This window comes from Synchiropus splendidus, chromosome 1, assembly GCF_027744825.2.
Source record: "Synchiropus splendidus isolate RoL2022-P1 chromosome 1, RoL_Sspl_1.0, whole genome shotgun sequence".
NCBI classification, from domain to species: Eukaryota; Metazoa; Chordata; class Actinopteri; order Syngnathiformes; family Callionymidae; genus Synchiropus; species Synchiropus splendidus.
The window spans coordinates 34,117,185-34,143,815 of record NC_071334.1 but is presented as its reverse complement, the minus strand read 5'-3'; the positions used below and the strand labels follow the sequence as shown (position 1 = coordinate 34,143,815).

The following is a 26,631-nucleotide window of genomic DNA, read 5'->3' as shown; positions in this document are numbered from 1 at the left end:
CAAAGGCTTTATTTTGTCCTGTTGTGTCCAAATCAGGTTATCTGTTCAAACTGAATTATATGTTGATGCGTTGATACGTTTCGCGTTCTTACTTCAGTAAACATTTGACTTAATAAATAATGGTTCAAAATGCTCTCCGACTGTGCAGCTATTATTATTTAAGAGTAAGTAGAATTAAATTCTTCATGACCAAAGTCTCGTTTGTCATCACGATGCACAAAAGGTTAAAAAGTGTGGATTTACTCATAAACGGAAGGGACGCTTCGCCTCCTGGGTTTCTCCCTGTTGTACTTGAACGTTGCATTAAAGCGACGCTTGTGTCAAGCTGGATCCACTTCATGTGAGTTTCACATCAGTTTATAAACCTCACTGACGACTAGTATTAGCGCCAATAACCGGTGGGCGCACCGACACACTACTTGAGTGTTTATCTACCCGCAAAGAGAAGGAAAAGTAGTCTTGAAAAGTTTGTCACTTGTGCCTATACAGCGTGCTAATGATTAGCCAGCAGTTAGCGATCACTCGGGTGTTGTTAATGGATGAGAAGTGTCGAGTACGTTTGGGCAACTTTTATCCCCTTTGGTGTTTTGTTTTTTTCTTTTTATATGTTGTGTAAACAGGCTTCTTCCCAACTGAAACTTGTGTGCACCTGCTGTCAGTTAAGCCTGCTCCTGTTTGGCACTCCTCAACTTTGCGAACTTGACTTTTATTATTATTTTTTAATACCTCTATCGTCTTATTTGCTGTGGTCTTTTACGCTACCTTGAGTAGTCTGGTTTCGCTTCCTGGTCGCTCAGGTGTACTTACAGGTGAGCCGCCCCCGACGCTTGCTGCTGGTTTCGGTCATAAAAAAAAAACCCCAAAAAACCCCGCCTGTTATTCGACACCATGTTTAGGGCCTTTGCGTGTTTTCCACTTGTGCGAGCTGATAAAGTGCGTGTTTGCGTGTTTTCCCTCCCCTGGTCCTCGCTGGGCTGAGTAAACAAGCTAAATGCTAAGCTAACACCTGATAACATAACATGACATAGCAGCTGGACATCATTGTTCTTATCAATGCAACTTTTAATTAAATACTTTGTACGTGGCCAATAAGTTACATTGTCCACCACGGATGAGTAGGTGATGTGATTAGTTGGGGGAAACAGTTGTTGGAGTGAACGATTTGACTGTACATGAAGTGTATTATTAGTACTGTACTGAAGTAATGAATGTTATATTCAAACAACTAGTCATTCCGCTGATTCTTGTACAATGCCAGTTCAAATGCAGTAGTAATCTCGCTTAAAGACCGAGCATGACTCAAATCAAACCAACATTGATTCAAGGAACTTATTGTTTTTTCATAGTCACGAGTATAAACTTGCCCATTTTTGGTCCTAAGACGCAGTTTGTTGAGCTTGTTCTTAATTGGGAGAAGTGAAATGGCAGAAAGTGGGCACTGGTGTTTCAGGATGGATGTTTCAGATTTGTTCTTGTTCATTCTCTCTCTGTTTATGCTTACTTTACGAGCATACACATCTTTTTTTCTTCTTCTGTTTTTGGTTGTCTAAGCAGTCCCCCTGAGAGAATGCATGTGATTCACTGGAGCTGATCTTCAGCTTTTTGTCTTCATAAAACAAGACTGGTGCCCAGTTAGGAAAGATGTGTTCGTTGGTGATGATTGTATGTTGCAAGAAGGTTACAGCTGACACATGTTTCTGATCTATTACATTTTTGTTAGCGGCAGATGGAGGCCTCCTCTTTCTTGTGATCCACCAATCACAACACCCACAAGTCTAGGTCAGGGGTACTGAAATAGAAATCTGAACAGACCATGAAGATTTTTTTTTCAACAAATCAAAGAGCCATTCATTGAGGTTGGTCATGCGACATGCCGTTTCAAATTAGAAATCTTCATCATAGCTACATTCCTCTGGCTTTTTCAACACATGGATGCCGACATTTTTCAGACCTTTGTGTTTTGAATGCCCATTTTTCACTGTCCCCTTTTCTTTTTACAGTAGGAACATGTAATTTCCATGCTGTTTAGCATGTATACATTATCCAACATTGCTGAAGTTTTGAAGTCAGAGGATTTGGCATTTCAACTTACCGTGTAACTTGGCCAAACCTAAAAAACCTTCACCTTCACCTTCTTCTACCACTTATCCGGGGTTGGGTCGCGGAGGCAGCATTCGGAGCAGGGAAGCCCAAACATCCCATTCCACACAAACCTCCTCCAGCTCCTCCCAGGGGATCCCGAGCCGTTCCCACGGCATTCAACTATTCAACATTCAACTATTCAACATGTTATGCCAACATATTTTCAGTCCTGGAATTTTATTTTTCAGGTTTTATGCTGGTTGGTGAGAGCAATGTCCATGTTTATTTAGGTGGTCTGGTTAGCCCTCTACATGGTGTTTGCACTGTTAACGACAGTCACAGCATAGTATAACACTCCCAAACTAGGCTTCTAACTAAAACAAAACAGTCTTCCTACTCATTTTCTCGTACCATAGATCACACTGCAACACCGCTCTCTGTTTGTCTCACTACTTCTCAGTAAACTCAACCCTACTACATTGTGTGGTTACTGTGATTCTTACCATCCTTTTACGTGTGCATTTCTTCTATAATTGCAAAGTTCTGCTTTCTGTTTTTTTTAATCACTGACTGTTCTGGAGTTATTGTAGCGAGAGGAACACACTCCTGTTCAACCATTAGGCAAGGCTACACCTGCTAATCTGCTCTGTGTTTGGGTGTTACCTACCACCCTCACACGCTTCTCTGATCCAGACTGAAATTCTGTCTGTTTTCAGTTTGAACCAAGTCATCAGGGAAGGAAGTTTAACCATGTTTGAAAATGTCCCCACAGGTAAATATATTTTTCCCACAGATGAGCTCCATTTACTTATTTAATCTATGTGACGCATCTTATTGAGGAGTTCATGGTTGTATTGTTGCTCTTGTTGTTCAGTATCCTCAGCCGAGCGTCAGCAGGTCCTGGGGGCTCTGGAGCGTTTGCAGGCCAAACTGGTTCAGAGAGAGGAGTGGACACACAGTGATATTCTGGGTAACCTGAAGGAGATGCTGCAGAGTCCTCTGCTGAACCACATCCTGACACTGCAGCACTCGGTTAAGCAGCTCCGGCAGCAGGTGAGATTATCCAGTGTCGGACAATACATTGTGTTTGTAATGTAGACCTGGGTAAAGTGTGGCACTATGTCTCTGTATCTGCAGCCGACATGAAGTCACAGTGAATCTTTGATCATGATGATTTTTTTTCGGACTGCATATTAGCGAACATTTCCAATTTCTTTGTTACGTGGATTCGTTTTGGTTTCTTGACATTCTGTGTGTAAATATTAAATGTCTAACATAATATTTAATGTTTACTTAAATTATGTACATTCAGTAAGCCTTTTAAAGTATTTAATATTAATGAATATTTTTTGTACTTTTACTTATTTTAGCATTTTTGTAGAAAAAAAAATAAATTGTAGATTAAATAAAAAGTAGATATTAGAATAGCAATTCATGGAATACTGAATGGATGCATGGAATTCCACTGAACAGTTGCGTCGGACCGAGCCACTGCAGTGTAGTCGCCTCAAGTGTTGACATCCTGTCCTGTCCAGCAGTGTGACCCGTCAGCCGGGTGCTGTGGGACATTGAATCTCTGCATCAGTATTCCACTGCGACACCAGCATTTACAATAAACAATCTGCAGGTCCAAATTAAGATAATGGCAATAACTGACGCCGGGCTTCATATTCTAAGTGCTGCGAAGGTCAGAGTCGAGTCTATGAATGTGTCGGCGGGAACTGTCGGAGGGTACGCCGAGCTTCTCTCCTTCTTTATTTATCCCCCACCCTCCCTCGGTGGATCTATCAAGCTTTAATATCTTGTGTCTTGGTTTGAGTAACGGCCTTGTCGAGGCGGTATTGATGAAATGGCCGGGATCCTGCTCCGTCAGCCGAGCCTAAATAAGCTGCAGACTGATAAGTTTCCACAATGTGAGTGTAAAGGTCATTAATACATTACCTGTTCCGAGAGAGGGAGAGAAAGCCTGCAGCGGAATCTATTGATTCCGTTTTTCCTCTTCCCCACTTACCCCTCCGGCCTCTGCGCTGTTTCCACTTGCATCTTTGGGTTCGTTCTATTGCGTCCTTGCGTTTAAGGGCGTCTGCATTTCATTCAGCCTGAACTCTTGTAAATGCCTGAGAACTTTTCTGAACTACTGTGACTTTTGGACAAAGTGATTCCTCCTGATCACTCCGATGGGCAGCACAAGTTGAACTCTATAACGTAATTACGAGCGAGACAGCTTTTCTTGGATCACTTTTCAAAAGTCAGAATTTGAAACAAATCACGCTTGTTTCAACTGTATTTTAAAATCTTTATCGTTTTATTGTTAGAGGTACTGTTATGAGCCGTCATTGAAACAGCCAGATAGAAATTGACAAAACTCTCACAATTTTTGGGAGTGTTTCTTCAAATTGTACATCACAACTGAAATTACAAGTGGCATTTCATAAATGTATAAAATGAAAGTCATATACGTTTAGAAAACTAGTGTTTGTCCACAGGGGGGTGAGCGATCCTCACCGTCTTTATGATGACGACCTGTCAATGGCGTGTATTGTAAAGGAGGTGCTGCTCTTTAGTGCTGATTGTGCTTAGTCTGATTCCACTGTCTCCTGTCTGACGGCGTCTGCTTCCTCCTCTTCCTCTCCAGCTCAACAACATGCCGCCTGATGCTTGCAATGAGTTCAGTTTCTCTAAAAAGGGTCAGCTCATTATGAGTGCCGTTAATCCAGCCGGCAGCTTGGCACCACCCAGCCTCTCCCCCTCCATCCTGACCAGCGCCTCAGCGGCAGCCATCCATCAGGCCCCGCCCTCGCCCGACTTCCTCCACAAATGGATCCTTGCCGCCGCCAAGGTGGGCGGCAGCTTGCCACACGTGGAGAATCTTGAGTCACTGCAGAACAGGCTGACGCGTTTCTGTGCAGGGTCGTCACACAGAGGTGGTCCAGCTGACTCGGCCCATGACCGGTGGACTCGGCTTCAGTGTGGTCGGGCTGAACCCTACAGGAAGCAGCATTCAGGGCGTCTTCGTCAAACACATTACAGCCGGAGGCGTCGCTCACAGGTTCATTTTATCACCTTCTGATGAAGCATTGTCTGTGCCCTGACTGACCCTGACCGGCAGGATCCAACAAACTGGGGATTTCTGAGAAAATATTATTTTTGAAAATCCTAGGCACCATGAACATATAATATCATTTTACATTGATAAGTTCAACAGTTGGCAAGGCAATAAAGGACGTTGATCGTGGATGTGTTGATTGTCTTATGAATATAGGAACGGCCGTCTGCAGGAACGGGATGAGATCCTGGTCATAAATGGGAATCCTCTGGAGGCCGGGATCAGCCAGCAGCAAGCCCTGAGTCTGCTGCAGCAGCCTGGGAGGACGGTGGAGCTCGTGGTTGCCCGAGAACATCAGGCAGTGTCTCCATCCACCTCCTCCACACACACGGTGAGAAATCATTGAAGTAATGTCGAAGAGCTCTGAGGACTGTTGAGAGGCCCAGAGACTGGCGAACTGTCCAGCCTGCATCATTCAAGAGTCACACTCAGATAAATCAGCTGGAGTTCAGTAAGATGGAAGTGAAGATGGACCTGAAGTCCCAATGACTATCACAAAAGAAAAGCGCAGAATCACAGTTACCAAAACAATAGCACATCCACAAAAAAAGAATCACATTCAATCAGCACAGAGCTTCTTTTTTCTTCCCTCATCAGGTACTCGCCCCTCACCTGGTTTGTATTAATGTTGTAGTGTTTTTGTAATTCGATATTTGTGTTTGTAGTTGTTATTAGAGGTTGACCAATATATATTTTTTAAGGCCAGATACCGATTTTGATCATTAGTAATCATGAAGACTAATAACGGATACTTGGTGCAGATACCTCTTAAGTCAACTCCAGTCGCATGCACACAGATGTTCTCCACCTTTACCTCCCAGGCCTTGCTCATCCAGAAATGGAGAATCACAGTGTGTTGCAGGGGTGTGCCCACTTATTAATACAGTCATTCGGAGTCCACTTTACCTGTCAAAGCTGACAAGTGTACTCTGTCAGATGCTCATATACTGGCTGAAGTGTCTGATGAGGATCCCGATGCCGATCATGTGTGTCGGGTCAGGAGTGCAAATTATCATAATAGTGGCAGAGAGGGCTGAGACCAGAGCCCATACAGGCAGCTGTGAATTAGAATAATCCTGTTTAATCTCTGTCGTCTTTTAGACACTTTAGAATACTGATCCCGATTATTCCCGAATAGCGGCACTAATAATCGGTCGACCCCTAGTTGTGATTTTCATTTGTCATTCAGGGCCACTGTAGAGAAAAATGGGAAACCTGACATTCATCCAATGAGGACAGTTTATAGCTACAGTTTGGAGGGGACTTTGGGGCAACACCCAGAACAGACATCCTCTAGCGCAGACCTTTTATCTGTCCAAATGCAGCAGCTCTAAACTGTTATCCTGCTGTGTCATCAAAAATCTTCCCGTACCTTGGCCGTCACTCAAAACTGCTCTGAGGTCGTCTCTTATGAGTGATGGTCACTTTCAGGCCTCAGAGTGATTCCTCCTGTTTATGATTATCTGCAAGTCTGCTGACGTTTCCACCAATAATGTTTATGACCTTAAATCCTGAAGGAAGTCAAGTTAGCCAGACAGTCTGTGTTTAAGTTAGAGGTGGCAAGATCGATACATGTTGACTGGATCGGAGAGTCAAACTGTCCATCCAGATGAGCGCAGTGGAAGTCAAACACAAGCTGAAACACATTTGTTTCCTCAATCTACTATGGTTTCCTCTCACTGTGAAAAAAACATACTGGTTAATTGTCGGTGCGACTGCAGGCAAAAACCTCATGATCCAATATGTGTCTCATTACTTGGGTCTCGATGTGATAGTGCCTCAGTACAATATAAATATTGCAATAGTCTACAGATAGTTGACAAAAGAAATATTACTCATATTACTCTATATTGAAAGGACAAATTAAATAAAAACGATATGATTGAGAGTAACTTCTCCACTGAATGGATAAATATTCAAAAGCAAACTAAGATAGTGGAAACTTTTACCACCAGAAAAGAGTGATGAATGTTAATTGTTTTGCGTCTTCATAGGGTCCCTGATAATTCTTTGAATGCCGTCAGTGGAAGCGGATGTGAAACTCTTGCCATGTTGAGGGCCGGTCGTTGATTGAGATCCACAAAGTCCTAATGGTGCATCTCTACGTGGGTCATTATCACAGAGCATTCCACGGCCCCTCGTCGTCGCTGCCCCCATGCCTCTTGTTGGATCGGTGCCACGTCCCGCATACCAGGCCTCTGTTCAGCCCACTTTTGTTTTATTCATGTCCTGTATCTATTGGGGTCATGTTTTATGGAGCCCACAGCTTGAAAAAGAACCACAACTCGGGGCTTGATTTGATTGCCGTTCTAACTGCCGGCTAACTGCTCTCCCCTGAAGCTGATGGCGTCCAAGTTATCTCACGTTCCTTCTCGGCTGGAACGAGTCCAACACTGACGAGGAAACTTGATGCTCATTAAAGACCTTGTGAATCGTCAATTTCCTGTTATGTAATCGGATTTGCCCATTTGCTCTCTCTAGTATCAGGCCTCGGCTGTGAATATGAATCTGTGCACCTGGTGTGAAATCCAGTCAAGAGGAACAGTGTTCACTCAAAACCATTCTCACTGTTGTGTTTTTCAAATGAAGGATCAGTGGGGCCACGTGGAGGAAATCGAGCTGGTCAATGATGGATCGGGTTTGGGTTTCGGCATCATCGGAGGAAAGTCAAGTGGAGTCGTGGTCCGGACTCTGATCCCAAATGGTGTCGCTCACAAGGTCAGTAGACGAGGATGGCAGGAGTGCACCTGAAAATAGTGTTTGATCAGTCAGTGTGACTCTGTTTGGCTGACCATTATTTTGACTAATGCACCTCAAGTTTGTCAAGGAGATTCTGGGATTCACCGTCAGATGCACATATTATTTATTCTTTGGATTTGGATTCAGTGAGAAGCTGGAGTAGCTCAGACTGCTGAGTAGCTTTAATTCCTTCTGCAGTGTTGAATACAGTTTACTGTGATAGTACAGACTCAGGTGAGCTCAACTTTCTTTAGCTGAGAGCTACTAGCCAACTGAATGATGAACTCCAATTCAGCTCTTAGTCTTTTCTACAGAGATCAAACACTTAAGTCTTGCACTTGAATCTGATTTTTGCCGGGACCTCTCAGGATGGGCGGCTCCGGACCGGTGACCACATCCTTCGCATCGGCACCACCCCCACCAGTGGTCTCAACAGCGACCAGGTGGTCAAGGTGCTACAAGGATGTGGGAGTCGCGTCAACATGCTGATTGCCAGAGATCCCTGGGTTCAGAAGTCTACTGCAGCACCGCCTCCACCTCCCCCTGACTCTGCGCCAATTTCCGCCTTACCCCCCAGACTTCCTGAGCAAGAGCCCAAACGTCGAGTCAGCAAGACGGTGAGCTGTTTGATGTTGTCAATGTTAAGGAAATGAAATATCAATGTTCAATATCTGTATCAGGTTTTTCAGATGTTACATTACTTCACTCAAGCACTGAATCTCATGGCGATGCAAGTTTAGTAAAATCCCTGCTGTGATAGATTCGACAGAAAACCTGTAAATTAAAACTGAAAATACATAAAGAAATATTGACATCAATGATGATTCATGTTAAATATTTAACAAGTTGCTTTGTAAAAATAACAACTGGCCTCCTGAGCTCAGACTGGGACAGAAAGAGCTCTTCACTCTTCACTGGTCACTCACGTGGCACACTGATTGTTTTCAGCCGAACCTAGAGGGATATGAGATCCATGAAGTTTCTCTGGTCAAGAAAGAAGGTCAGAGCCTCGGAATCTCCATCATCGGCAACAACCCTCTGACAAGCCAAGGTAGGAGGTCACGTCTTGTCACACTTGAGATTAGAATCTTTTTCTTTAGAGTACCTAGTTTTTGACTCTATTGCATAGACGTAATTGTTGACAACAAGAAGTGTTGTCTGCATCACACTCTAATCCAGCTTTCTTTTTTTGCAATTGTCTTCGGTTCTTTCTTTTGTTCCCGAACTCTTTGTACTCAGATGCTGTTGGTGTGTTTGTCAAACACGTGGTGCCAGGCAGCGCTGCAGACCAGAGTGGAAACATTCGGATCCACGACCGACTGATCGGAGTAAGCTCAGGTGTTTTGGAGAGTAACAAGTTCCTCCTCATGACCCTCCCTTTTGTGGTCTCAGCTGGATGGCATCAGTCTCCACGGTCTGACCAATCAGGAGGTGTTGGAGGTGATGAAGCAGACGGGTCAGACTGTGGTTCTCACTGTGGTCAGGAAGAAAGCAAGGCCCCTGGAGAGATCGCTGGATAAAGGTACATGGGTTGGGACATGAAGACAGGGATGCTTTAGCCGCTGTCTGACCACACCTCCTTCTTTCATCCTATCTTTCCTCCACCTAAGATATGTCAAGACAATGTGACTCCCCAGATGACTCGGGCATATTTGACTCAGCTGCGCCTGGTGCGGTGCGACTATCTGGGTTATCTGTGTCGAGCTAGTTTTGTCAGATGGGTCTGTGAGTCGAGCGATTGAGACCCTGTGCACGGGGAGATTAAATCGGTCGAATACAGCATTTTCACCCATTGTATCCTATACTTTTTGAAGCCAAGTGAATAATACGATAGGAATACCAACACGCTTCTGAGTGTGGACAGTGGATAGGGATATTATTGAGAATGGGGCGTCACGGTCCCCCCCCACTTCCCTAAAGTTCCCACCTAACAGCCGTATCAGCGAACAAGAGAATAGCATGCAAATGGCAACAGCTGTTCAGGTTATTGTTAATATTAACTCAAATATTCTGTACTCTGTATTTGCAATACAGACGTGTCGCTATAGAAAGTGAGTGATTTGATTGTTGAGGGACAAGTGAGTCGAGTTAGACGGGTGAGTAGACGTTTATGATTGGTGATTGAATTAGACATTAAATGAATCAGGTGGAAGAGATCAGATGGAGGTCTCCATATAACCGGTATCATAGGTGAACATTATTGTGAAGTTTTGCTGCCTGTATTGAATCACGTTTTTGTGGCTCGTTCAGGCGGACCAGTAGAACTGGTGTCATTGGCAGATATAAGAGGTAAGAGAGGCGATCACGAGCAGGAAACACTCCGGCCGCTGCTTTCAGCTTCATTGTAATGAAACGTTGAAGTGTCTGGAGCAGATAAGCGGCGATGCTCCCTCCTTCTTTATTTCTGGAATGAAAACGCTCTTCTTGGCGCACGGACCGGGGCTTGACCAGAGCAGGCAGAAAAATGACCCTGGAGCTGGCAAATTAATCTCCCTGGAAGCTGGCGGAGGAGGACTCGCAGAGTTTTGGCGGGACAGTTTGGGAAAATTACACAGAGTTGTAAACAAATTTGTCTTCTTAATCTGAGGTAGACAACAGAGGCAGACAAGAGAGAAACCAAGTTAACTCTTTCTCTTCCTCTGTGTGATAACTTGGATATAGATAAATATATATGTTGTCACTTCAGTTCAGTTCCACTTTGTTAATTTGCCTCATTCATTTCATGTTTTTCTGTCCCGCAGTGGAGAGAGAGCCGTCACGAGTGTCACTGAAGAGGTCACTTGATCTCAGGAATCGTTCTCCTGCACTGGCTTCAATAGCCAAGCTTGAAAATGCCAGTTCAAGTACAGCACAGCTCACAAGAGGTACGCACGCACACATCATAGGACAAACCAAAAAATATCCACGTGAATATAATATGCAATCACTAGATGTTCTGAACACGCATCATGCCACAAATATAACTCATCACAAATCCATTCGAATTACTTGATGCCTTGTTTTAGCCCTTCGCACTGCACAGCAGCAGAGACCGACTGTGGAGGCGCAGCTCCATACAAATGGGCAAAAGCAGTGCATTGTGCGCTTTCATGTAAATAAAATGCCTGTAATTTCATTGGTCTGATGTGACAACAGTAACTTGGCAGAATGATGCTCGTTTCTCCGAAATATCCGTGTATTAGCCCCCCAGTTTTACCTGCAGGTACGTTGAGTGAAAGAAAGTAGCAGCTTATAAGAAATGTTTTCCAAAAACCGACGTTTCTTAATGATTGAGCTTTGTAATTCATCGTAGTGGTGTTGTGTGTTAATATATAATGGGTGTTTTTCGTCCCCACGCACTAACGCTCCTGCAGACATGTCAGTGCCTCAAACCCTCTGAATTTTTCCTCCCTTTTTATCCCTCATTAGCTTTTCTAAGTGGCCAAAACGCCTCACTAACACTTAGCACACGGCGCGGCTGCTCTCGGGCCAGCAGATGTAAAGCGTCCGCAGCGTCTGACAGCCTCGCAGCGATCTATTACTCTGTTTATTCAGCCAAACGCTGGTGATTAAATGCAGTGTGGGGGCACGGGTTAGCAATGCTAATTTAATCACGGCCCCACCTGCAGGGAAATACCTTCTTATGTGAGGAGATTTGAGAGAACATCCAGGGGCTTTTCTGGAGGTCAGCAAGTCTCTGTTTCTGCTCTGATATCAGCGAGGAGGCGGGACGTTCCCCTTCATTATATCGAGGTGTAATCTGCTCTGTCACATTCGCACTTGCGCTGCTGCAGTCAAGAGTTTTTATTCTCTCACTCAAGTGTTGTCCCGGTGACATTGTGGAGTGCGTACATGCTTGAACTCTCGCTTGGGTAAAGTTGCTTACTTCACTGTTTGCTGTCATGGCGTTTTGCCTCTTAAAAGTCAAGACTGCAGCAGCAGCAGCGTCACACCAGCTGTGGATGGAATTCATATGAGCAACATGTTGAATATTGATGACTGCTGAGGAAGTCCAGCACAAGCCTACTAATGTCTTCCACCTTTGTTCCAAAATTAAACTATAGAAACTACATAAAGTACCGAGCAGGACACAACAGCGCACAACTGCACTCTGCACGCTTCTCACTTACTGAGCCCGAGGATGCACAATCGTGGGCGGAGAAGAACGTGATTAGACCTTGTGTCACATAAGGTGCTGCTGCTAGCATGTGATGGACATGAAAGAGAGAGAGAGAGAAAGGAAGGGCGACATGAGGGGGCAATTGAAAGGTGAGACAATGAATGAACAGGAACAAGGGAGCAATGAATGAGAGCAAGAGGGTATGAGGGCTGAAGGAATTACAAAACCCAGAAATTACGAGAGAAGAAAAGTCAGAAGAGGAATTCAACGGCAGCAGGAAAACGAAAGGTAAAAAATCAAATTACCAATCAAGTGATAGAATCAGAGGAGATGAACATGAGACAAAGAGGAAGAACGAATGTAAGAAAATTATTGGAGGAGATTAAGGTAGAAGGAGAGGAAACGGAGTGAGAGATAAATGAGAAATGAAAAAAAGTTTCAAAGAGAAACAAATGAGAGACCAAGAAAATGTAAGAAGGCGAAGGGTAAGCACATGATTGTGTATGGATTAATGAAAATGAGCAAGAAAAACAGAACACTGAAAAAAAAACAAACTGGGATAAACTAAGTAAAAAATGAGAAAACAAAGGGCAAGGAGGAGCGAGAAAAAGTATGTGAGAAATTGATTGATGGAATGTGAAAGATTGAGGGTACGAGAGAGAGTCTGGAGAGCTGATGTCTACAGTACAAAAAAAAAACAACACAAAAGAACATCTGTCTATTCTCATTTCACTCTGTGACCATCTCAACTGTTGAACAAAAAGAACATTTCTGTGACAGAAGTTTGGCACTTTGGTTGGTTTGGTACGCTGACTCCGCATGAACAAACTTTTCTCTGATGCTTCGCGGTTCAGGAGTAATGGCTGGCGCAGAATAATTATTGTTAATCATTGACACTGCAGCAGCACATATCTCACAGCGTTGACAAAAATTTGGGCCATAAAGGGTGACATGGATCAGCCTGGAGAGTCCAGAGAGACACAACCGCACAAACATTCCCAGCACGTTAATTGACCAGACGTCCAATAGAATTGTCGTTGCAAATGCAAATATGGTATTATCTCTTATTAAGTGTCGGCTCCTCTGGCAAAACTCCACCCGACGGCGTCCAACTGCGACGTTCTGTAAATCCTGGTCTGGGCGCGACGCATCGATTCTGCCGTGGTTCGGCAGCCGAAGTTTTAATGTGGCTGTTTAATGGCCAGATTGTAATTTCACATCTGCTCCAGTGCTTAGACCGGCGTTTTCCTCTGCGTGTGTGTCCACAGGTGCAGAGCTGAGGGCCAAGTGGGAGCAGGCGCTGGGTCCACAGTACCAAGTCATGGTGAGGAAACAAACACCCACACACAGATAGCATAGCATGCAGCCTCTGCAACTGCTGTCGTCGTCAGGTGGTGAACTTGGATCCGGTGATTGAAGATGATGAGGAGCTGCAGAAGTCTTCCAAGGTGAGGAAAAGTTTATTTGGTGGATACAAACAACTTTGTGTGTTGTGACAACTTCACAACACACAAAGTTGTGAGGAAGGTTGAACAATCAATGCGGAGATGGTTGGAATTTTGATGGCTTATAGGCTGAAAGTGGTGAAGGGAGACCGAAGGGAGGGATAGTGGAGGCATGGAACTCAGAAGATAATAGTCACTGTTAAGAAAGAACGGAGAAGAGAGTTTGTCGACAAAGTTTGAGACGCAAGGTGGTTTGAAGAGGCAGTGTCCGAGGAAGAATGTTAGATGTGCACGATGAGGAGGATAATTTGTGAGGATGTGAAGAGGATGACTGGGAGAATGATCAAGATGGGTGAGGTGCCGGGCCCCTGCTGAGAAATGAAGAAGAAACCGGGACGGACTGACATAAAGAGAGAATATGGTGGTAAAAACTGAGACTACGAGAAAAGGAAAAAAAGAACAATTTTAAAGAAAAGGTCTAAAAAAAAGAAAAAGCGAGTGAATGAAGGAAAAGTTTAATATGTGGAAGCAGAGCTGTACTAAGATGTAAAGAGAGGAAATTGGGACATAAAACTAAGTGGGGAAATGAGAGGAGACTGGAAATTTGGGGAGAAATCAAACCGGGAACAAAAGGTGTTGGGAAGAGCAATGTGATGGAGACAGAACGTGAACTCTCAGGAGACAGGGGGAAGAAAAAGGAATATGAAGAGGAGTAAATGAGCCGAGAGAATACTTTGAGAAAGAGGAAAGCTGAGAAAATAACTCACTACAAAGGGGAAACAAAAGTTTGAGTTAAAGTCAAGAAGACAATGAAAAAAGAGATGCCGAATAAAGTGGAGTGCTGGAGACGACATAGGCGCGAGAGGATCAGGGAAAGGAGAAAAGAAGGGAAAATGGCAAGAGAGGAAGGGAAGTGAACAGAGACAAAGAGGAGGGAACAAGAACCTGAAGAGATAATTGAGGGATGTGGTGACAAAGGAATAATGAGATAGAGAGGTCAGACGACTCAGCAGAAGTCTCCTGATGCGTCCATAGCTGTTGCCCATTCACACTGTCCGTCTGGGAGTGGAGCTGGACTCCTTCGATGGTCATCACTACATCTCCTCTGTGGCCCCTGGAGGTCCTGTTGACAAGCACGGGGTCCTGAGACCCGAGGACGAGTTGCTGGAGGTGAGGCGCGTCCAACACCAGGCGGCCCAGGTTTAACTGTGGGTGCGTCATGTAACCAAGCGCTGCTTCCCAACAGGTGAACGACGTCCAGCTTTATGGGAAGTCTCGGCGAGAGGTAGTGTCCTTCCTCAAGGAGGTTCCTCCGCCTTTCACACTGGTCTGCTGCAGACATCCCACGTCTGAGCTGGAACCAGAAACCGAGTCTGATGCCGACTCCGAGAGAGACCTCGGACCCTTGACTGAGCCACGTCCTGGAGCCAGTGTGGAAGAGGTGAGACCTGGAACATTTCTCCGCTAAGTTCAAATGTCTGTTGTGGTGAGCAAATATTTGTTATGATGTCAGATCGAACAGAAGCTGTCATCCATGCTGAGTCCCCACAACAACAGGGAGGAGGATCCACCACCTGTCAGGCTGGTACGGAAACTTTCATCATCTACTGCAGATTTACTGGCTTCTTTCTGTGTCGCAAACTATTTAGAGATCCTACTTTGAGTCTCCCCCTGATGACCTACCTCCTCATTCTCTTCTGTATCTGTAAGTCTGTATCAGATTAATGATGAGGTCAGTCGATCATAAAAGAAGTGTGAGTCGCTCGGGTGATGTTAAAAAAAAAAAGCCAGTCATCCATCCTCAACACGACACTTGTCACTGTTGACATAGAAGAACAAGCCTCATGTCATATTCTAAAGAGTGGAAATACAGTATTGATTGCACAACTCCAATGTTTTTTCTTATTCTTAAAAGTAGGCGAGTAGCATTTCAAAATGGCTTTTTTTCCACAAAAAAATTTTTGCCTTCAAAATTTGCTGTACATTTTCTTATTAACTGTAAAATATTCTTAATTGTGAACAGTTGCATATTCGTCTTGTTTTTGATCAAGAAATTCAATTTCCCAAGTGGCCATTTTATTTAGTGTGACCTTTGTTAGGGTCAAACCCCAAAGGAAGGTGGGGAACTCAAAGAGCCTCAATATGGGTGGAAAACTAAAGACAATGAAGACAAAATGGGACAAAAAGGTTAAATGTATGTCAGGATCGTAACAACGGTAATTATGCCATTGCAATCTGAAAACATTTAAGTTGATATTTTTAAACATAAAAATATAATATACATGCTTTCATTTTTCTTTCAATGTATTTTGAGTGCAAGAAATACTCACAAAAAGGTGAATAAAAAGCAGAAAATGAATTCCTACAATGCAGAACTTTTGTTATGATGAAATAAAATGTCACAACAAATTGTCATGAAGTTGTCAAATACACTGAATAAACTAAATAAACAACCTCATGGTTGCCCATTGTTTGCCTGATGTGGTCCTGAAGGATGATTGTCATTGTAATTGGGCTGATTTCTGCCAAGTTGTGTTTTTCCCTTCCTTCACGAGACTCAGCTGCTCAAGGTTACGGTTTCTTCTCTTTGTCAGGAGCGAGCGTCTCCTGTAGACCAGGCGCTGCAAGAGCAGGAGAACCACTATAGCCAGGACGAGGAGGACGAAGAGGAGGATGATGAGGATGGGGAGCTGGCTCTCTGGTCTCCTGACGTCCAGGTGTTGGACCTGCAGAAGGAGCGGGACAAAGGCCTTGGCTTCAGCATCCTTGACTACCAGGTGACCACACATGGGCCTTGTTGGACTCCTTTGCATCAGAGCTCCAAACTTTGGTCACAGATCTTTAGGATGCTCACTGTCAGGAGGGTAAATTTGGGAAGCCTGTTGCACCTCCCTCCTCTCTCTATCTGTAGGCACATGCTTCACCTCTAAGACCTCTGCATCCTCCCCCCTACTTCTTCTCCTCCTGCTCCTCATTCAAAACCCAGCTGAGGCAACTCCCTGCTGTCCGTCAGTCCAACATGGAGCTTCTGCCAGGGGGGCTGCATGTTTGTGTGCGTGCTTGTGTGTGTGCATGTGTGTTTAAGCTTGTCTATCCTATTGAGAACCAATTTTGGAGAAAACTCCTCTTTGTGGGCCACTTTTGTTGGACTTCACAAGCATCAATTCGAGGAAGTTTTCGTATAGCAAGGTCATTTGAGTCTTAGTTATGCTTTGGATTTAAGTTTGGGTTTTGGATTTGGATTTGTGTTGGATGGTTAGGTTTAGGGTGAGAGGCTGGGGAAAACATTATGGCAATGAGGCAACCCCACAAAGATGGTGTGACAAACCTGTATGCATGCATGTATGTGTGTGCCCTGGTAATTACAGAGTAGCACGGTTATTATAATTGGGTTTTAGTTTGGTTAAGAATAAAGGTTAAGTTTAGCTATTTGTTTTTAAATGGTTAGGCTTAGTGGGAGAAGCTGGGAAAGCATTATGTCAATGTCCTCACTAAGGTGTGTGTGTGTGTGTGTGCGCGCGCGTGTTTAAGCATTACGATCCTCCTGAGGTGCAATTTTTGGGAAAATACACCCTTGTGTGGCCCTTAGAGGTTTAGGGACCTTTTGCCCGACTGGGTTAGTGTTATGTTTTATCAGTTTGTTTCGCTGTTTCCACTTCATTTTAATATATTTAAATTCCATCTTTAAAAAGAGATCATTATTCTGAAGGCATGGCGGCTCTCATATAAACCGTGGTGGTGCGCCACAATTGTTTACATTTATTAAAAAAATAAAATCCAGAACTTCAAGAACCGGCAAGATGAGATACCTGTCAATTGTTGTAACTTGAAAGTAAACGTCATCAGTTTTTCAACGTGGTCAGTAGACCTGGGCGATATGGCCTATAAAATCTCAGATTTTTTTCTCAAAAAAGTTGATTCTCAGTTTTAAATGATTTTTTTATTAGATTTTTTTTCTTCACTTATCACTTATTTCAGGCTTTTTTAAAAATTATTATTAAAACATATATCCTAACTACAGAGAAATAAAATGAAATAGATTTAAGAGGGAAAGTATGTAAACATACTGAATCATACATTAACAACATTATTACTTTGACAGCCTTTTCTTTTAAACTATAACTTGAAAAATTATTTAAGCTGCTGTGATTTCACATCAAGCATTTTTTAAAATAATGTTTCATGAGATCCTTTGTAGAAGAAGTCACCACTTTGATTATAAAACTTCTAAACTCCAGCGCTCTTTCTGCAGTCCAGCGTTCAATAACACAAGGAGCATTTGGTTTATTCACCACATTTAAAGTTGTGCCTGAATGACAGTTGTCTGATCCGCATCCAAATAATCAACAGGGTCTGACGCTGAAAGAATCAGAACGCATTGTACAGTTAGTCAAGTCCTAGTAAACAGCGGGTCGAACTCACTCACTGCTAGAGGCAGTGCCATTTCACCACATTTTTTTTTTTTGGTGGGAGCTCAGTCTGTGTCTTGTTAGCACAAGCAATGTTGTCACTGTCACTCTATGAAAGAAAAACGGGGGAGCAGCAGCTTTTTTTTTTTCCGTCCGTCAACACATTCATTAATAAAAAAAAACGGGTAAATCAGAGGAAGCCATGCTCCAACAAATGAATCTTTTGGGCATTCTAAGTGTTTTTTATCCCCTAAATAACAGATTTGGACACTGAAAGCAAATATGTGCATAATTGGGTGTAAGATCCACAAACTAATAAACTAAATTAACATCCTCGTTTAACCAAAAAGTTTGATGATCATGTTCCATATCATGAAAAAAAACAAACAGTCTTGCTGTTCTGCAGGTGTCTGCTGACCTCTGACCCCCCTGCAGGGGGAAGTACAGAGTTCCACAGAGGTCAGTGTTGTTGCTGCAGACACAGTTTGTGGGTTCTTGTTTTCTGGTGCCTCTCCCTCCTCGCAGACCCCCAGCAGCCCCTTCGATAGAGATGAATGAGATGTAACTCCTGTTTCTCCGAAGCCAGCGGGCTTTTTTTTAAACATCCAGCAGATTATCATTTGCACCCGGTCGGACCTCCAAACACACACACATCCAAACAAGCTCTCGATTCAAATAACCGACTTCTTACAACTTTGACAAAATAGAATGAATCAAGTCTATATCTCTCGCTCAAGGGCACGTCAGTGCAGCGCAGCTGCCAAAGTGTTTCCTGTTACTGGCTCTCGGCTGTCAAGCGTGAGTGAAAGATGGTTGGAGGCAATAAGAGAAGAGCTGATCCGTCTGTCTGGACCCGGCTGACAGATTCCACTAAAACCTGACAGCTCGCACCTCAGACTGTGGTTTCTTAGCAAAGATGGGCCTCTTATCTCAGTGCGGGTGTATAATAACACAAACATTGTTTCAAGCCAAACACACACAGAGAGAGGAAGGATGAAAAATGGTAAAAAGAAATATAGAAGGTCCACCTTATAAGACCTATGTTACACTTCACAGTCAAAATGTTTTGATGTTCAATCTCAAAAATCAATTGACATGTGTATTTTTTTTTTGATCCAATCGACCAGCGTGTCTCATCAGAAGAGAAGACTTGTATATTATCAGATGATTAACAGTCTTAGTGATTCATGCTCATCCTACATTATCAAAATTTGTGTTGTGAACTATTTGTCTGAGATCAGCATCAAGGTCTTGTGCACTTGCAAGAAGCATCTTTTCCTTCTTTCCCTGCCTACCATATTATATAATGGTGGCCAAGTGACGGAACCATTCCTAGAGCATTTTCAGCCTAATGTTTCAACTTGAATTAGATTTTTAAATTGTTTATAAAACCTCAGAATAGATTTATTTTTCATTTAATCCAGGTCGAGCCATGGTGTGTTTCTGTTTGTGTGTGCATGAAAAGTGATGTTCTAATTGGGTTGCTTAGTGTTGGATTTGTAAAGGTAAAGTCAAATTGAACTGTGACACATTTTTCCAATCGAACATCAAGCCAATGTTGCCTGTCATGATAACCAATAATAATAAAAAAAAATAACAATACAAAATGAACCTGGTCATTTTGCTGCCCTCGATTTATTGCCCTTAGTAAGTTTTGTTGTTTGATTTCCTCAGCCCCTGTCTCCTACCACTGACCCTATCTTTGCCCACTGACAGGAGGGTTCACTCTGCTTCAGTCTTAGACACATCTCAGGCACACTTGCAACACCATGGGGGATCCCTCTTGTCAGTCATGAGTCAGTCGTCTTGCAATGAAAGCAGCATTTAGGCAGCAGTTAGTACGTTGTGAGACTCAAGAGGAGAAACAAACAAACAGGACAAACATTTGTAGAAATAAAGGGAAGGGAAAAAGGATAATTCCAAAGCCAAATGCTGCAGCCCTGGTGTGGAAATATCTTGGCTTTTTAACTGACCGAGGTGAGCACAACAATTCGGGCAAGCTAGTTTGTCGAATCTGTTCTCATCTGTTGACAACAAATAAGGTGTAACATCAAACACGTATGTCCACCGAGCATGGCTGTTTGACGATAGTAAAAATGCTGATAATAATTGAAAGAGGAAGTCATACTATTGCTGACAATAATATTGTTTATCTGCAATAATTTATTTGACAATTAATTGGGCAGCAAAATGTGTTGTCTGGACAGGCCTGATCCGAATCGAATCACTGTTAAAATAAGCTCTTACACCAAGAGTAGATGGAGATGCAGTCATTTCGCAAAATGACCAAGGCAAAACTATTGGATTTAAGGGATTCAAGATAGCTGCTTTTGCAAGCTATACAGTATATAACTATACGCAACATCGCAAGTCTGTACTTACTCAGAGTAAAATGACTCAGAATGGTGATGAAAGTCACCAGTCTAGGAAGTGTATGATCCTGAGATATTTGTGTTGTTTTGAAATTGCCATTTTCAGATTTCCTCATTGTGGGAGCAGGTGTCAAAAGTTAGTGGTTCCAATGACTGACAATGTCTGTGTAGAGGACAGGCCTGTCCTGTCACCGAACTTTTGTGTGACAAGTGCCTTAACAAGCCTATTTTCTTAAAATTTGCTCTCTTTATAACTCTCTCACGTGTGACTCATTGGCTCGAGTCTCTTTAAGCTGTTGAAGACTCACTTGTATTTAATGGAGAGTTTCTCAGACAAGTGAGAAAGTATCTATAAATCAAACTTCAGGCTCTTGTGCAGCTCCCCGGCTCATTTAAATACAGTTACTCTGACTCGGTGTAGAATCTGCAGAGTTTGATTCTAACCGACATCATAAAGGTCTTTGCAAAAGTGTAACTTTGCGTGCGCCTCCTGTAACCTACAGCTTCAAAATAAATAAAAGTACCAGTGGAAGAAACCGACGGAGGAAACATCTCACTACTTTTGGCAAAGTACATTTGAGCTCTTTTTTTGTCCTCTCCTCGCACTTGTTTGTGATTCCTCCACTTCTTGACAGCAGAGGTCTTTGTTTTTCCGGAGGATCTTGTAGGAGTGAAGGACTGCGGTTCTGACTCCTCACCACCTGTAGACATTTTGTTTCAGTCTAAAAATACGGCGCAGCTTTGTACTGGCAGCCGGGAACTTGGCACGGAGGCTGGCGCTGATGAAGCTCAGGGTTCAGCGCGGGAGGGGCCCAGCGCTGACTCCAGCGCTAACCAGGGGAGGGCAGAGTCTCCGAGCTGTTTGGATTCTGGCAGGACGGGGCCGGCGTGCTGGTTTTGGTTGAGTTTGACCTCAAACCTGCTGAAGTTCCTCATCGGATTGAAGATAATTTTATTCCTAAATAATAAACTTTTCCTTTTGGACTGATCAGCTGTAGATACACATTTAATTATTGGCTCATACCTCTAATTTAAATTCAAAACATCTCCAGCTCCTGCAGCCTCCTGTGTTTGACGGTTCTTTAGATGTTCACTTAGAAACCCATTAATTCGTGTCTTTTAAATTTTTTTTTTAGGACCTTTTGTTACAAGAATTCATTTTTATGTATATATATTTATGTAATATTCCCAGTAATATATTTGTTACTTTCCCTAAAATACATTCTTCTTTTCTCTTAATGCAGTTTAATAAGCTTATTCTTGCTTAAATGTCTTAACCCCCACATTATTTCTTACATGTTACATTATGTTATTCATTAAGTATATATTTTAATTCTATTTTAAATATAACGCAATATATGCTCTTTTTAAATTTGTACTAAACTAAACTTGTAATTTCTTTCTTATATTTTCTTATTTTCTTCACATATGAACATTACAATACATTTACTGCCAAAATTCTTACAGTCCATGGAATTCAAGTAGTAATAAGTAAGTAATTTAATTTGAATGTATTTATCAATGATCATTAGCTTTAAAATATATTATTTCACTGATGTTTAATTAAAGCCATGTGAGGTCATTCAAATGATGGACTCCTCTGTGCCACTCGTCCTTGGTACGTAAGTGTTATATTCCTCCACTTCACCTCACATGCCGTTATTCACTCTTGACTTTACCTTCGGCTATATATTTCTTAATTATCACCAGCTAGAATCAGTTCGTGTTCTGTGATATTTTTTTCCCCAAAATAAAATAGAATTATATTTGATTTAGACAAAGCTTTTTTCATGCATTCACTTGAATTATTTCTTTTATTTCTTTTATTGATATAGTTTCCCTCTTCCTGTAGTATTTCATATAATAATAATAATGTCATATTTCCTTCCCTATGGTCCACCTTCACATCTTTTCTTACTGTATTTTTATCTGTTCATCATTATACTTAAAAAAAAAAAAAAAGAAAAAAAAGAAAACTCAGTCTCATCATCTTATTACTGTATTGTATTTATTGTCATAACATGACATTCACCCATAGGTAATGATAAAAAATGTTGGAAAAGAAAAAGACCACAAAAAAAGAGCTGCTTAATTATTCAAATATTTTATTGTGAAGCATTAATATTTTAATAAATCTGTGAAATAATTAATAAATAGAGATGAAAAACAAAGAGCACAAATTCTATATCTGAGTCCGTATAGTATTGAGGAAGGATGCAACAACGTTTCATGTTTCTTTTCCCAACTGTTGTTCCCTCCTTTTCTGTTTAAGTCATGTGTTTTGTTTTTTTTTTGGCACTTTGAGGGTTCTCTGGTCGAAACCATGTCAGTCACCGAGAGTTTGAAACCACTCGTGCTGCAGATCTTTTACCAGCCTCTGCATGTTTTTGGGCGTGGGAGGAAACCAGAGTGCCCAGAGGGAAAAGCATGGGAATGACATAAAAACAAATGCACGGTTCATATTTGGAAGGGCTTGTTCCCTGTCTGCAGTGTTCAGTACCTGATGGAAGTGGTGCTCCTTTCCGTCTCTATGAAACACACCGGTCACTGAGTGACTCAAAATAGCAGACCACTGACACAGCTTGACGTCTTGTGTTCCACCTCGGTGCATGACAGATGGCACCGCCGTCTCTTACGCCGCACCACTGTTGACCCACACTGACCACAGCAGTCTGGGAATACACCCTGATGGTTTCTGTGACTCATGTCTCTGAAATGCTGTGAAAACAAATTATGGCACAAAATGGACACAAAATAAACCCCCAGCATTTAAACAGCTTTTCTTCTTCTCTCTGAGTCATTGACCAACCACCTGGAACCATACACCACAGTTTGGTTGGCTCCTCAAGGAAGTGTTGAGAAAAGGGAAAAATATATTATCTTTAACATTTCTCTACAAGTTCAGAAATGCTGACTGTGAGAATTAGCAACTTAAAAATGCTGTGATGACTTTATGGCTCATTCCTGTTTCCTTCTACATGGACTGACTTCGGGGCCGCAGGAGCAAATAAGTTGAAGAACTTCATCTGCACATCAACACTCCTGTCATCTTCATCTTCCGTTCCTGTGTTGCACACCTGCGCTTTCATTCCTCCAAGATTCCGCTGGTCTTTGTCTCCCCCTGCCTGCCTTGCCTCGCCAATCTTTACCTTGAGAGTCTGTTCATCTACACACCTCTTTTCTCTCTGATAACTGAAGTGATTGAAGTGTCCTTTTCAGGTTTAGATTATCAAATATTTACTTGAGTTACTGGCCTTTAGTGCTGGTGACACAACCAGAAGTGAAGCACCTATGTGAGGCTTTGCGCTCACATAGTCATCATTGCAATAGTACCCTGTGCTTTGGCACGAGGACCAGACAAACATTGAAAAGATTTGCAGGTGTAACTTTTCCTCATTGCTCAATAGTTATGTGGGCTTGTCAGTACGATATCCCCTCAACCGCTGGAGTGATTACAAAAATTGAAACTGTTAGACGTTGACTGTAAAAATAAAAATAAAAAATAGCGAGTCTCACACAAAGCCATGTTGTGATGAATAGTTAATTCATCATCTCACTTAGTGTAGTCGTGTCATTTTAGAGGTATTACCATGTTATAAAGTCACAAATTCCAGTGGTGTTGATTGTCTTTTTCCCTGTTTAAACTGTTATTAAACTGTCAAAAAGCCACTGTAAAGTTTAGTTTCTGACATTTATCAAACGTGTATGCACCTGGTGGACCGTGATTCAATTCTTACATGAATGGACTAAAAATGACCAAATTACCATGTACTCTACTGCCACACTGCGTGACATCCTTCGGCTTCATAAGCCCGATGACACTAGCTGTATTGAAGGTCTGCTTGACTAACCTCAATAAATGACCTTTTGATTTGTTGAAAAAAATAAAAGGCTTTGAGATTATTATTTGGTTACCCCTAGTGTAGTGTAGTGTACTCCTGCAAGTATTGTAGAGTGTACAGAGTATCTCTCAGCAGTCCCTTAGTCAAGCGGTGCGCAGGCTTATTTCTGTGTGTGTGAGACACAGTGAGTGAGAGCATAACTCAGTGTTTTGTGGCTTTGTTTCATCTAACGTCAGAGGTCTGGATAGTGTTTAAAGTTTTAATCTTATCTGGCTACAGCACATTGTATGTTAATCAGGTATGGTCTGATATGTAATTTACTCTAGTCCAGGGGCTCTTAACCTTTTTCTTCTCTGGGCCCACATTTCCCAGAACAAATGGGCCCCATTCAAATGGGCCTCATCACTCTTGATTTCAGTTGTGTTCACTAACCATATTTAACCTACTTACATAACAAACCAAAACCTTGTGAAATGACACGAAACCATGTGATCATCACAAAGATATGTATTTGTCATCGAAAAGTCCAACCAGTAGCAGCACCAGGTCCAACTCATTTTCATCAAATTAACTAAAGAAAAAAAAAGAAAAATACTCTTGATGCAAACTGTAGAGAAAATTGGAAAAACTGCACTGAATAAGATTCTGTATAAAATAAATGAGCATGTCTAAATGAATATCATAAATAAAAAAAAGTTTTAAAATATATATATTTTTAATTATAAAATTTTCTAATTAACTTAGTCATGAACTGTTTTTATTGTTGGGGCGGCATCACTTTCTTTATCATCATTTTTTCTGTTTAAGAATTTAACTATCTCAAATTTGCAGCTGACAAGTCAATTCAGTGACACACTACTGCCACCATTTGTGACAAATGTATTTAAAACTGAGCGTCTCATGGCCCACAGGTGTAAAAAAAAAAAAAAAAAAAAAAAAACTTTAAGCCCCCTTCTGGGAGGTGCTTGCGGCCCAGAATGACTGCTAAGAATCACTGCTTCAGTCTACTCTATTAAGTGTCAAAGGCAAGTATCAAACCCAAGTGTCAGGTGCCAAATCTGGTCCGCCAAGTCATTTCATGTGGCCCTGAAGTGCTTCAATTACCTGTAGTTGGATTCAAATGAAATTCACTACAAATTCAAAGTTCATGAAAAACTGCCCATCATGACCCCTGATACTATGCTGTGTTAGACTTTTTTGTATATGGCAGGGATTGTGAATGATTACTCTCGGAAAATGCAGATGCAATTCATTGCAAGGTGAAAATCCTGTTCAAAACGTACCGCATGTTTTTGTGGTATATTGTCATAAAATATGTCTCAGTCTATAGGAGTCACATGCGTATTGTGTAGTGTTGACTTGTGTTTTGGAGAGTCATCAGTAGAGCATAGTGTCGATCACTGTCTCGGTCAAGTGTAGTACGGTCTTTTGCAATATAGTAACGTGGGCTCCAGTCGCAAGTCAAGTTTGGTGTTATATACTGAAGCGTTGTGTAGTTTCCTGGGAACCTGCGACATATATAGTATATGGATAATAGTGCCGCCTGTGTTCTTGGTATTTGTGATGCAGTTATTTTCATCCACTGAACACGTTTCACTCTGTCTCCCTCCAGGACCCAGTGGATCCGGCTCGGTGTGTGATGGTAATCCGCTCTCTGCTTCCTGGCAGTCCAGCGGAGCGTCATGGAGGTCTACTGCCCGGAGACCAGCTGGTGTCAGTCAACCAAACTCAACTGGACCTGCTGACCCTGTCGGAGGCTGTGGACGTTCTCAAGTCCGCTCCACCCGGTACCGTCCAGTTAGGGATCCGCAAGCCCTTGGTGGTGAGTTTGTACTGTTTATATATATATATATATATATACAACTTAAATTTAGCTCATAGTAAAGGATTAAAGCTGGAGTAAGTGTGTCCTGACAAGTCAGGTTTTTGGAGAGCTTTGCTCAGCTCTTTCGTCTCAAGAACTGAAGGTGGCACAGCTGCCCTCGCTCATGAACAAGGCCCTTGAGTTACTTGAACTTCTCCTTCTAATAGACTGTATCGTCATATTCCTGCAACTGATTCTGGCCATGTTGTGTGCATCAAAATCTCTTTCACCACCTCTGTCTCATCAGCTTGTTGCTCTGTTTGCAGGGAGAAGAACCAGAGAGACAACGAGAGGAAAACACCAACACATCCCTCCCTGTACACAAGGTACTGCACGACCTTTGTTTTGTGAGGCTGTGTATTGCCATAATGAAATGCTCCAGGGTCACATGAGTGGAGGTGAGGAGATCTGTGATGAGAGTCACGAGAGACTGTCATGGTTCCATTAGTGCATTTAAATCTGTAGAACATGAGGATGTCAAGAGTTGCTTGCTTACTAACCTCCTGAGAAACTTTCTTTGTTGTCCGCACTTCCAGAGAATATATTAGCTCCCAACACCACCTTGGTTTATCTGTTCATAAACTTTCTCTTGTTTTCCTCCTGCATCACTTTTAACCTTTTCACTCCCCACTGTCCTCACCCCTATCCTCTCCCTCACTCGGCCTCCAGTCTT

General features: G+C 42.4%; 1 protein-coding gene across 5 annotated transcripts in view; it reads left to right on the top strand.

Annotated features, from left to right (window-relative positions):
• Positions 1 to 392: 392 nt before the first annotated feature.
• The window catches only part of patj (PATJ crumbs cell polarity complex component), a 62,969-nt gene continuing 36,730 nt past the window's right edge, over positions 393 to 26,631 (top strand). For 2 of the 5 annotated variants that reach the window (XM_053877925.1, XM_053877684.1), the window contains exons 1-20: positions 394 to 553; positions 2,799 to 2,854; positions 2,957 to 3,135; positions 4,718 to 4,921; positions 4,992 to 5,131; positions 5,345 to 5,519; positions 7,778 to 7,906; positions 8,296 to 8,544; positions 8,876 to 8,978; positions 9,167 to 9,255; positions 9,320 to 9,449; positions 10,669 to 10,791; positions 13,295 to 13,350; positions 13,418 to 13,474; positions 14,507 to 14,641; positions 14,718 to 14,912; positions 14,985 to 15,056; positions 16,066 to 16,248; positions 25,707 to 25,916; positions 26,225 to 26,284. In XM_053877925.1, the coding sequence (XP_053733900.1) occupies positions 540 to 553; positions 2,799 to 2,854; positions 2,957 to 3,135; positions 4,718 to 4,921; positions 4,992 to 5,131; positions 5,345 to 5,519; positions 7,778 to 7,906; positions 8,296 to 8,544; positions 8,876 to 8,978; positions 9,167 to 9,255; positions 9,320 to 9,449; positions 10,669 to 10,791; positions 13,295 to 13,350; positions 13,418 to 13,474; positions 14,507 to 14,641; positions 14,718 to 14,912; positions 14,985 to 15,056; positions 16,066 to 16,248; positions 25,707 to 25,916; positions 26,225 to 26,284 (2,559 nt within the window). In that variant the 5' untranslated portion in view covers positions 394 to 539. Of the gene's footprint in view, positions 554 to 609; positions 810 to 2,798; positions 2,855 to 2,956; positions 3,136 to 4,717; positions 4,922 to 4,991; positions 5,132 to 5,344; positions 5,520 to 7,777; positions 7,907 to 8,295; positions 8,545 to 8,875; positions 8,979 to 9,166; positions 9,256 to 9,319; positions 9,450 to 10,668; positions 10,792 to 13,294; positions 13,351 to 13,417; positions 13,475 to 14,506; positions 14,642 to 14,717; positions 14,913 to 14,984; positions 15,057 to 16,065; positions 16,249 to 25,706; positions 25,917 to 26,224; positions 26,285 to 26,631 lie in introns of those variants that run through there. The other 3 variants (XM_053877775.1, XM_053877603.1, XM_053877841.1) reach the window with 3 other exon arrangements.